At 37.5% G+C, this 12045-nt stretch overlaps 2 protein-coding genes across 3 annotated transcripts; both read right to left on the reverse strand.

Annotated features, from left to right (window-relative positions):
* Positions 1–5313: 5313 nt before the first annotated feature.
* LOC119989147 (berberine bridge enzyme-like 21) lies at positions 5314–8498 on the reverse strand. The gene has a single exon (XM_038834492.1). It carries the CDS (start codon positions 7473–7475, stop codon positions 5859–5861), a length of 1617 nt encoding a protein of 538 aa, XP_038690420.1. The 5' UTR covers positions 7476–8498; the 3' UTR covers positions 5314–5858.
* A 204-nt stretch (positions 8499–8702) lies between these two features.
* LOC119989146 (berberine bridge enzyme-like 21) lies at positions 8703–11199 on the reverse strand. 2 transcript variants are annotated; one of them, XM_038834490.1, is made up of 2 exons: positions 9502–11199; positions 8703–9065 (listed from the first exon to the last, which is right to left on the reverse strand). In XM_038834490.1, exons 1-2 carry the CDS (start codon positions 11099–11101, stop codon positions 8920–8922), a joined length of 1746 nt encoding a protein of 581 aa, XP_038690418.1. In that variant the 5' UTR covers positions 11102–11199; the 3' UTR covers positions 8703–8919. The 2 variants fall into 2 exon arrangements, with proteins under 2 accessions (XP_038690418.1, XP_038690419.1); XM_038834491.1 differs by having other exon boundaries at positions 8703–9017; positions 9502–11197.
* Positions 11200–12045: the final 846 nt, after the last annotated feature.

The raw sequence follows: 12045 nt of genomic DNA on the forward strand, positions 1-12045 counted from the left end.
ACGACACAAATAAAAATTGATAATCTCTTAACATACTTATTTCTTATGAATCAAATTTCTTACAACCGATTATAAATTTTTTTTTCTTAGCAAACTAAAAAAAATGTATTGTACATATTTTATCTTCATCTTCATCTCACAAACATCTCTATTTTCTACAATTAAAACTCTACTCTACTGCTCTTCATGTTAACAAAGTATTGAAAAATTCTTACACATCTCTATTTTCCTATCAAAATATGTGCCGCGCGAAGCGCGGGCATGCAACTAGTTTTATAAATAAACTCGGGATATGAACTGAACCTACCACCACCTCCTCCTCCGAATAAGATAGTCTTTCTTTTACACGGCATTTGGTTCATAATCGTGTGAGGTGAGCATGAGATAAAAAAGGAGATGAGTATGCGGTAAACATGGTCATGCATGTTTGGTATAAAATAAAGAGTGAGCATGAATGTGAGAATATTAATAGTACCATTTTCCATATTATCCTTTTTTCCATGTTAAAAAATAAAAAAATATTTTATAGTAAGTGTAAAATAGTCTTTTACACATCAAAACTCATTCTCCCTCGTGGATAATAGTCATTCTCACCATTTTGGTGAGCTTGACTATTCTCCAAGAGAGATAATAGAGGGTATAATGATTTTGGGATTTCACGCTTCAAAACTCAACCAGACAAGAGAATATACTAATCTCACCATCGTTTCACCTCAAAACACCAACCAAAAGTCCTGTTAATACTTTGTTTGGAGAGTTGAATGGGGAGATTGCGGTGTAAAATTAAGAGCATTGTGAATGGGCTAAAGGGGGGCAGATTTCAAAACAAACACATGGATCTGATGGCGATTTAGGTCAGACTTGCATGTGAGTTTGCATTGGACTCTGAACTGCTGAAACTTTCATTTTCCATCTTTCAATGTTGTCGACAAGTTCATGTTCATATTAGCACTGAATTGGTCATGGCAGCAGTTGGTATTGAAAAAAAATGCACTGCTTTCATTCATGCTTGATTTTTCCAACCTTTTTGGCTAAATCAGCGCCACAAGTCTGATACATTTAGTGACCCCCCAAAAAGGCCTAGACAACCAAAATTCTCATTGTGGAAGTCCTCTCCATGAATTACACAAACCCATTAATCAAATGTCAAAATACTACCTACCCCAACACCATCTTATTGTTCATAAAATGGTGCATGTGTGTATGTATATGTACTTAATGCTCCACAATCCACTGCACATCTGGGTATTTTTTTTTGTCCACCACACTTTCAATGATATTGAGTGGTCAACTATCATCAAAATCTCTTCACATTACTGCTCTCCCTTTCTTTCAAGTCCAACATTCCGATGTGTGGGTGTGTGTAGTATGCATAAATTCAACCACTACCATCATTAATATTAAGAATAATACCCACTTGTTTTGATTACACCAAGTTTAGGTGGATGATTCCATTCCAAATAACAAGATATCAAACCTAGCCATGTAAGATCACACTGTGTATATAGTATATATATACATATATACATCATGGTGCACTTACAAGGATAGGATTATGGTGTTATGTTGAATTAATTATCAATTATTAGTACGTATAGAGAATAATTAAGTACATAATTATGATGTACTAGGATGACATTGAAAAGTTAGGGATAATGTACTATATATTTCAGTGTTCGAGAAACAATTTGATTTTTACACATTGTGGTGAAAATCATAAAAAAAAAATTATAAAAGAAAATGATGGTCAAAGATGAATTGGTTCTTAATCCACTATATTGAAAAAAAACAATTCTTTGTTTTTAATAATAGGATTAATGTTTTCATTGTTAAATTTCAGTGTTCGAGAAACAATTTGATTTTTCCACATTGTGGTGAAAGTCAAAAAAAAGAAAAACACGTTAAAAAGAAAATGAAGTGGAATGGTCAAATATGAATTGGTCCTTCATCTATTGCTTTGTGCTTTTACATTAGTCTATGACTTCGTTTGACAAACAATTTTTTCAATACCGTATATGCTAGCAAATATATTGGATATTAATGATAGCAAATATGCTGTCTGAATGGTTGATAGACCAAATTTGTAATATAATTTTTTCAATAACGTATATGCTAGCAAATATACCGGATATTAATGATAGCAAATATGCTGTCTGAATGGTTGATAGACCAAATTTGTAATATAAATGCTAGGAGTCATCCAAACAAGGTTTTTTGTGCTCGTAATTTGAGATCATTTTTATAGCATTTTATTGATTTTTGTAAATGCTACAACTTTTTGAAGTATTTGAGTAATATTTGGCTATTTTATCCCTATAATTTTGCTTTATTTCAATTATACCCTCACCTACACTTTAATTTTGATTTTGCTTTACCTATATGAATAAGGAATAGTTTTATTAAAAATACTTCTTTTTTAATAAATTAATTAACCGTTATAACTTTAATTAATTTATTTATTTTTAATAAATTAAATATCTTTAATTTATTTTAATTAATATATGCTAATAACCAGCAGTTGTCAAAATGGCTTACCAAACGGGGCCAATGTATTATTAGCATTCTAATTTATTTTTCCATATCAAATTCAACATTTAACTACTGCTTTTCCAATATGCAAAAGTACAACTATATTTATTTTTTTCTTGAAATATCGTTGAGAAATATGTTTCATATTGGAATTGAACTTTCGACACACATATGTCTAATTCAACCGATTGTCAATCGAATCACCTCCCGTTGTTCGTATTTACCTTGAATAAGGGAAATTATTATATAATATATTAATATGTTTTTTTTTCTTTAATTGCAAAGTAAGCTAAGTTGACCAATCATGGTTGTCGGGTGACAAGAAAAAAGTTGGGGGCCGACTTCATGTGTAGAACTACCTTGTTTGTAAATTATAAAAAGATTGCGGTTAAATATATCGTTATTTTTGTTAAATACAACATGATAAATTTTTGGACCAAAAAATCCTTTTATAAAATGATAAGACAAGACATTTGATGTTAAATACAACCACATATTTAGCCAATGTTTCATCAGCAGACCTGTCTAACTTCACATCGACATTTTTCTGAGTAATCACCATGGACCTGGGTAGGAAACCAACAATGAAAACATTGATAACATATGAGTCGATCGTGGAGCTCAAAGCCATTAGAAATTTCATAATTACAACAAAAATGGTTGTATATGTATAGGTGTTTTTTTAATCAAAATACATTAAGCGTATAATGATAAATTGGGCGTAGTGTATTTATAAAAATAAATTTATTTTAAATTGATGTTGTTGTGTATTTAACAAAAACTATTTAACCGTCCCCTTGCAAAAAAAAAGGAAGAAACAAAGAACACTATTAGTGGCCCATGGGCCTTATAAGATTTCATTTCAGCCCATACCACTACCTTGAGATGCCACAATTTGGGTTCAAGAAAAACCCAGAATGCATTACGGACAAGTGGTTTGAAGCGGCCCGTTAGGCTCAGCCCAGTCATTCTAAAGCCCGAAACTAAACTCTAACGTCTAACCCATCTATCACGATGAGAGAATCTTCTTCAACCTCCAGTTCATCAAAACCCAGCTTCACCGCCTCCGCTTCCAGGGACCTTTATCTCTATCCAAAGACACGGGCCTGCCGAAATTAATGGGACGTTTCCGGCGTCACCCATAATGGAGAACTACGAATCGTGGCGGTTTTGCGTTCGCAAACTCTGAAAATGATGTGAATCTTCTTCAAGCAAGTCCAATTCCTCCTTAATTGAGTTTCCATTGTAGAAAATCCCCACCATCTCAGTCCTTTGGGCTGTGGCAGTTCTCAACCCATCCATTTGGAAAAGGTTGGACACTAAATTGAAGATCTACACCAGCTTATATGTTGGACACAACATCTCAATTGAGTTGAAGATCTGCACCAGCTTATATGCTGGACACAACATCTCAGCCCATCCATTTGGAAAAGGCTAGACACTGAGTTGAAGACTAGCTTATATGCTGGACACAACATCTCAACTGAGTTGAAGATCTGCACCAGCTTATATGCTGGACACAACATCTCAGCCCATCCATTTGGAAAAGGCTGGACACTGAGTTGAAGACTTGCACCAGCTTATATGCTGGACACAAGATCCCTCAGTAACCGATGTGAGATTTTATCCCTAACACTCCCCCACACTTGTGGATTGGGCTTTGCCCAAAGCCAACCAATAGACTTCTTATCGAGGACGAGCGCACACCTGCTCCGATACCATGTAGAAAATCTCAGACCTGCACCAGCTTATATGCTGGACACAAGATCCCTCAGTAACCGATGTGAGATTTTATCCCTAACGCTCCCCCACACTCGTGGAGTGGGCTTTGCCCAAGGCCAACGAGTGGACTTCTTATCGAGGACGAGCGCGCACCTGCTCCGATACCATGTAGAAAATCTCACGATGGCACAACCCATAGCCAGCCTCCCCACCATCTCAGCCATTTGGGCTGTGGCAGTTCCTAACCCATCCATTTGGAAAAGGCTGGACACTGAGTTGAAGATCTGCACCAGCTTATATGCTGGACACAAGATCCCTCAGTAACCGATGTGGGATTTCATCCCTAGCAACTTCTCCATTCAATCTTTGTCTAACGTCTTTTTCTTCTTCTCCCATCTATGCTTTCTCTTTCTTCTTCTCTCCTCCATTTCTGTTGATTCTTCAAACCTGCAACATATATTTGTAGTCAATATTTGCAAACATGGTATCGGAGCATCATCATACTGGTGTTATTCCACCAGCTTCTTCAGGTGTTATCACACCCACTTCTACATTGGTGTCCACAACTATATCTGAGGCCACAAATTTTATGAGGGGGATTCATACCTTACCTCCATTGATATCAAACATTCCAGTGGCTACAGTGCCATTTGAGGGAAATCATCAGGCAACCTTGCCTCCACTGATTTCAAATCCTCCTGCTACAACACTGTCATTTGAAGGACAGACATTACCAACATCACAGATCTATTCACAACCCCTTTTACCCACCCCACCACCAATTTTCTCTACTCACCCCACCATACCTTAACATCCATATATACAAAACCCTTTGATACAGAATCCATTCTCAAATCCCTATAATTTTCTACCTAGCGATTTTTCCATCAGCAAGTTAATATCTCTTGAATTAACTAGCACAAATTATCACATGTGGAGTAACAATTTTCTCAATGCCCTAGGGGCAAGAAACAAGCAAGGCTTTGTAAATGGAACACTGTTTGTTCCAGAAACACAAGATCCCTCAGTAACCGATGTGGGATTTTATCCCTAACATCCATGGAGATTTCTTCATAAAAAATTCGGGGAATAGTACATCGCCGAATAATATGTTAGAGGCTTTCCGGTTTACGGGGGCAGAAACGGCGCAATTTCTGCCCGTCATTCAAATTCTCAATGCCGGCAATTCTTTGTCTTGTGAGGAGCAAATACCAGGCAGATTTCAACAAGTGAAGCTGCAAAAGGGCGGCTCTGCTCGTGATTGCGTGTTAAGAAAATTTAAACCAGTAAATTTTCTGCTTTTTTTAGAATCCCAATTTCCCTTAGCATCACTGTCCAAAATTGGGATTTTGAGGAAGTCGATGATACTTTTCCTTTTCTGTATCGAATTCTGCACCTCTTGGGATTTTTAGATGACATGGATTATCAACTCAAGCTCTGAATGCAGGTAAGTAATGTTGAACATAGATTGATTAAAAATAGAACTTCTGATAATGATTATTTGATTTATACCTTCGATTAGCCTCCCAAACAAGTAGGGGGGTAAAGAATATACAACATAATTTGTATGGCAAAACCGAATTCCTGTGTTCTTAGATACTCTGTTTCTATACCTTACTTGGAAGAGTTGGAATGCTTTGTTCATTCCTAAATAAGTTCTCAGGATCCACAGCAGTCTTCACCTTCACCAGTCTATCAAAGTTGACACCAAAATACTTTTCTCCATAAACTCTCCCTGCTTTGTAGTCATCTCCACCTTCTGGCATGACTCCTATGTCAATATCCCTATAGTTCAAGTAAGCGCTTCTCGGGTTCTTCGACACAAATGGAGTCATGTAACTGAACATCAGCCTTATCTGCCCCAGATACATCTTCTCAAGATCATCTCCCTCTTTGTGCCAATTCACCGAATAATGTATCTTGAACAAGTTACCTTTTCGGTGCGGAAATGGAGTTTCTGAAGCTGGAATTTCATCCATTCTTCCTCCATATGGAATTAACAAAAGCGCGACACTCTTCTGTTCAATCATTCTCTCCCAGATCCACCCCAAGTCCTGCTTTGAAATCGGTGTTTGAACATAATCTGATTTTCTCTTCAAGAAATTTGCAGAATCAAGGTTTCTGTTGATGAGAACTTTAGGGGAACTACTCTTAGCATGACCTGTCCACTGTAACTCAGAACCAATCCAATTAGTCTCAGTACAATTTTCCTTCTTCAATGCCAATTCAGGGAACTTCTTATCCAACAGAGTTATAAGACTGTCTGCATTTCCTAGATACAGGGCTGTAATTGAGGCTTTCACTGTCTTCTTACCCTTATTTGTTTTCGAAGTCGTAGAATGCAAATGCAAGTTCATCACCAAATTTTTGTCAATCAATGGTGCCACAAACTGCCATTGATAGACCAAATCAGTGGCACCCTCTTCGATTGTTCTGTCCACTCGAAAAACTGTAACAGTTTCCGGGACTGAAACCAGATTGATTGAGTATGAAAGAACAACACCGAAACTTGCTCCACCACCTCCCCTGAGAGCCCAAAACAGATCCTCCCCCATTGATTTTCTGTCCAGAATTCTGCCGTCAGCATCAACTATTTGTGCATCAAATATGTTATCCACTGATAACCCGTACTTCCTCAACAAGGTACCATAACCACCACCACTAAAATGCCCACCAATTCCCACCGTTGGGCAGACTCCGGCTGGAAAGCCGTGGACTTTACTCTTCTCCCATATACTGAAATATAGTTCGCCTACTGTTGCCCCAACCTGCACAAAAGCCGACTGATTTTCGACATCAACAGTGATGTTCCGAAAGTTGAACATGTCAAGTATGAAAAAGGGTGTGTCGGAAATGTACGATAAACCCTCAAAATCATGCCCTCCACTTCTGATTTTAAGTTGAACCCCAACTTTCTTGGTGCATATTACAGTAGCCTGAACATGGGATTCGCTTTGTGGTGTTATAATGATCAAGGGTTTTAGAGTCGATGATGTTTTGAATTGTGCGTTTCGGATGTAAGCATCTAGAACAGAAGTGTAATTAGGATTGGTTGGAGCGTATACAATGTTGGAGAGTTGGTCTTGTGGGATGTTGGTTTGGGTTGATAAACATACAATGAAGTCTGTTTGGACAGAATCAGATACTTGGTCTGCAACTGATGGAGAAAAAATGTTCAGAACCAAAAGTAACAGAAATGACACAATGCTTGGTGTTTTCTTCATTGTTGCTCACAAAAGCTAGAGATGTGTAATAGATATGTATCACAAAGATTGAAGGACTGAATGAAACAGGAGAAGAAGAAAGAATTCTGATAGGAAGTAGGTTACACAGAGGAAGAAGACAAAGGCATTGATTGGGAATTGATCCAGAGGATGAAAACAAGAACTCATTGTAGCTCTGGTGATAACAGCTGTTATACATAGCCAAACAAGATGGTTTTATTCTAAGGCAAGCATATATGGGCAGCAAACAGTACATAACCAAATATACCAGAAAATTTTTTTTATATAATTTTGTTGATTACAAAGAAGCAATTCCTTTTAGGCAATAACTTCAGCAAGAATAGAAAAGACTTTGTGCGATGGAGAAAATTACAGGAGATCTTAGGGAGGCCTGTCTTTTGAAAGATGGAAGCTCGGGGAAGTTGAAGAAAGGTGAGTATGCGGGGAGTGCTTGAAATTGAAATGTCAAAAGTGGTAATTGCAGGTTCGGGGGCTGAATTGGTGAAACACTAGTTGGGCTCGGCTATTTTGGGCTAGTTGAGGTTTGGGCCTGAAATGGACACTCAAAGAGCCTCTAGCTGGGTAGCTTTAGTCACACTCTGGTTTTGTTTTCTAAAGATACCCGTCAATTGATTTTTACAAGGGGTGATCAAGTTAGATTAGAGTATCTTTAGAAAAAACCGAAGTGTAACTAAAGCTACCCAGTTGCTGATTTCGTCTGGTAAGTTATGTTTGGGCTTTTCATAACTGGGCCAGGCATGTAACTGGGCTGCTCTCAAGGCTAAACCTTTATACTCTACTACTCTCTTGGTTTTTGCCTGGGAAGGAGCCTTCCTCAATTTACCTACCTAGAAAAAAAACCATAAACTGACTGCAGTAGAAGACTACACACAATTTTTTGAATTTGATAGATTCATTGAACGTTTGTGATGATCACTTAACTTCTACTAGAGGGGTCTGGTCCGACCATAGACAAGTAGGGGTGGCAAAACTCTTTTCAGTCCGAATGATTGAATTTGTCCGATCTGCATTAAATCAAGTTTGAACATAAGTTATATGTCTGAAATTTGAGTCTAAACACAAAATTTTTGTCCGATTTAAACACAGAGTCTGGATCCAAATACATAAATCTTATCTGATTTATTTGTTCGGACCCTAACAAGACTAGGTTATTATCCGATTTATTTGTTCGGATTTAAACTAATCCGGATTTGATAATTAAAGCACTTCTAAAATCCAATGTGATTTAGGATCCGGATAAAATATTTCGTAAACATGCCTTGTTATCCAACTTGAAACCGACTCATAAATCTTTTTTTTTCCCACCCCTATGACGACAAGCATGAGATACTAGCACTGCACAACATAAATTAAAAATGGCTTTCACGTTCTCTTTGTCATCTTTAACAGCATACGGGTGCGGTGTATCTTCACCATCAATCCATCATCCCAAACCAAGCAACCAAATCAAGGGTCCCATGAGCTTTATAGCAGACAAGACTGGCACCCACTTTCCGCTGGTTGCGCCCGAGTAGGGTATCTCTGCATTCACAAGCAGAAGTACAACCACCGCAGAACAGGTCAAGTAGCCTGCAAACTTTGAAACTGTCAAAAGGTGCTTTACATATCAAAAATCAGTATCTCCTTTATCGAAAACTCTATTTGTCGCTTGCAGCATTGAAATTAACGAAGCACACACACTTTAAAGGAATACTAATCTAATGCGAATTTTTTGACCTTTAAGTCTATCTACACTGTCAAAGTTTCAAGTGGTTTTTGTTTTTCTGTGGACTTCTTAGCATTCTAGAGTAGAATCAACTTCAAGGACGAGAGAGAACAAAACAGGGTATATGTTTCTAATCATTTGACACCAAATTCAAAAGAAAAGATGATAATTTTTTTTTTCTACCGATTACAATGATTACCCTATCAATCAAGTAGGGGATAAAGAATAAAACCCAAAACTTAGATTTCGATGACTAATGGATTGCTTGTGTATTAAGACTTTTCTGTTTCTATGCCTTACTTGGAAGAGTAGGGATGCTCTGTTCATTCCTGAAGAAATTCTGTGGATCCACATCACTCTTCACCTTCACCAGCCTATCAAAATTGACCCCAAAATACTTTTCTCCGTAAACTCTCCCTGCGTTGATGTCATTCCCACCTTTTGGCATTACTCCTATGTCAAGATCCCTATAATTCAAGTAAGCACTTCTTGGGTTCTTCGACACAAATGGAGTCATGTAACTGTAAAGCATCTTTGCCTGATTAAGATAATTTTTTAAAGCATCCGCACCCTCCTCCTGCCAATTCACTGAATACTGGATCTTGAACAAGTTCCCTTTTCGATGCGGAAATGGAGTTTCTGTTTCAGGAATCTCAGACATTCTCCCTCCATATGAATTGAAGACGAACCCAACTTTCCCCTGTTCGATCATCTTCTTCCAAATCCATTCCAGACTCTGTTTCGAGATCGGTGTTTGAACATAATCTGATTTCCTCTTCAAAAAATTCGCCGAGTCGGGATTTCTGTCGAGCAGAACAGTTGGGGAAGTGCCATTATCGTAATTAGCCCACCATACCATCGAATCAATCCAAGTAGTCTCGATACAATCTTCAATTTTCAATCCCATTTCAGGGAATTCTTTCCCCAATAGACCCACAATAGCCTCTGCATTTCCCAAATACATTGCAATAACGCTTGCTCTCACTGTTTTCTGACCCTTATTTATCTTCGAAGTCACAGGCTGCAATAACAATCTCAAGAACAAATCGTTGTCAATTGTTGGTGCCACTGACTGCCATTTATAGACCAAATCAGTTGCGTTCTCTTCAATTGTTTTTTCAATTCTAAAGACTGTAACTTTTTCGGGTACTGGAACCAAATTGATTGAGTAAGAAAGAACAACCCCAAAACTTGCTCCTCCGCCTCCCTTGATCGCCCAAAACAGATCCTCCCCCATTGATTTCCTATCAAGGATTCGACCATTCACATCGACAATCTGGGCATCAAATATATGATCCACTGATAACCCGAATTTCCTCAACATGTTACCATACCCACCACCGCTAAAATGCCCACCAACACCCACCGTCGGGCACACTCCGGCTGGAAAGCCGAGGACTTTACTCTTCTCCCAGATTTTATAATACAACTCACCGAGTGTGGCACCGGATTGAACAAAAGCAGACTGGTTTTCCACATCGACAGTGATGGTACGGAGATTGAACATGTCGAGGATTAAAAAGGGTGTGTCGGAGACGTATGAGATACCCTCGTAATCATGTCCGCCGCTTCTGATTTTGAGTTGAAACCCAAGTTTCTTGGCGCAGACTACGGTCGCCTGAACATGGGATTCGCTTTCTGGGGTTACGATGATTGTGGGCTTTAGTGTCGATGATGTGTTGAATCGGGCGTTACGAATATAAGCACGAAGAATTGAAGTGTAAGAAGGGTTGCTTTGAGAATAGACAATGTTGGAGATTTGTTGATTTGTTTCCTTTGATAAACAATCAAGAAACATTGTATGGACAGAATTATCATCTGAGGCTTCACATATCGAAGAAGATAAGTTTAGGATAAAAAGTAACAGAAAGATGAACATGGTGGGTGTTTTTGTCTCCATTGCTGCACAGAAATGAAGAGCTAAAGGTAAACAATGAATGTGATGTATATATAGAATTGAAGGAATGAAAAATTAATGGTACACAATAAACGGTTGAACAAAATTTATGTTTTCTTTTCATAGTTTTGTTAACTGCCTAACTTTATGATTGACTATTCAAGGAAGTTTTTTTTTTTTTTTTTGAAATTCAGGATATGAGAAGGGGGTTAGACTCGAATCACGCCTTAATGGGTGGGTCAATCCTTACATGAAATGTGATTGTCGTTTAATTAACAATTCACTTTCGACTATTCAAGGAAGTTGACATTATCACGTTAACTTGTTGATATGATCAAATATTATGCCCCACTAGATTGGAAAGTTGTTAATGGTGATTTTTCTTGTGTGTTCTTTTGTCTTGGTCTTAGATTACTTACAATTAAGTTTTGATTAGATGGTGATCTTTCATTAAAAAATTTGATTATTTTTAATGGGTATGAGAGATCTCTATTAGTGTCGTTATTTGTATTGTATGATATTTATGTGTTTTTTTAAAATTATTTAATTAATAAGGACTATATGCTATCCGTGAAGGGGTTAAATTTGCAATGAAATGTCATATGGAGATGATTACAATCTGCAATGATTCAAAAGGGTTGTCAACAAGCTCCTCTCGTAAGAAACGGTCTGAATGAGGTGGGTAGAGTGATATATGATATCCGAACCTATGGTTAATCTCACCTCAAATTTATGTATTGTCCGAGAATGCTAACAAGGTGGCTCATGTCATTGCACACTTTGCTTTATCAAGTTCGACTCCATGTGTTTGAAGGCCATCTTTTGAACTTACTTGGCTCAAGGGAGCTGTAATGACAAATCTTTTGTCAATTAATTTTTAATAAAAATACAAACTTTCTTCTAAAAAAAATGTCTAAATCTTACATTCCACAAAGTGGAATGTAATG

This window comes from Tripterygium wilfordii, chromosome 21 (assembly GCF_013401445.1).
Source record: "Tripterygium wilfordii isolate XIE 37 chromosome 21, ASM1340144v1, whole genome shotgun sequence".
Lineage (NCBI taxonomy): Eukaryota > Viridiplantae > Streptophyta > Magnoliopsida > Celastrales > Celastraceae > Tripterygium > Tripterygium wilfordii.

Bases quoted from the DNA above. Each gene is read 5' to 3' on its own strand.
- LOC119989147 (XM_038834492.1), bottom strand. From the start codon at position 7,475: ATGAAGAAAACACCAAGCATTGTGTCATTTCTGTTACTTTTGGTTCTG.
- LOC119989146 (XM_038834490.1), bottom strand. From the start codon at position 11,101: ATGGAGACAAAAACACCCACCATGTTCATCTTTCTGTTACTTTTTATC. The intron at 9,066-9,501 runs GTAAGGCATAGA...CAAAGTTTGCAG, and splicing joins GAGCATCCCTACTCTTCCAA to GCTACTTGACCTGTTCTGCG.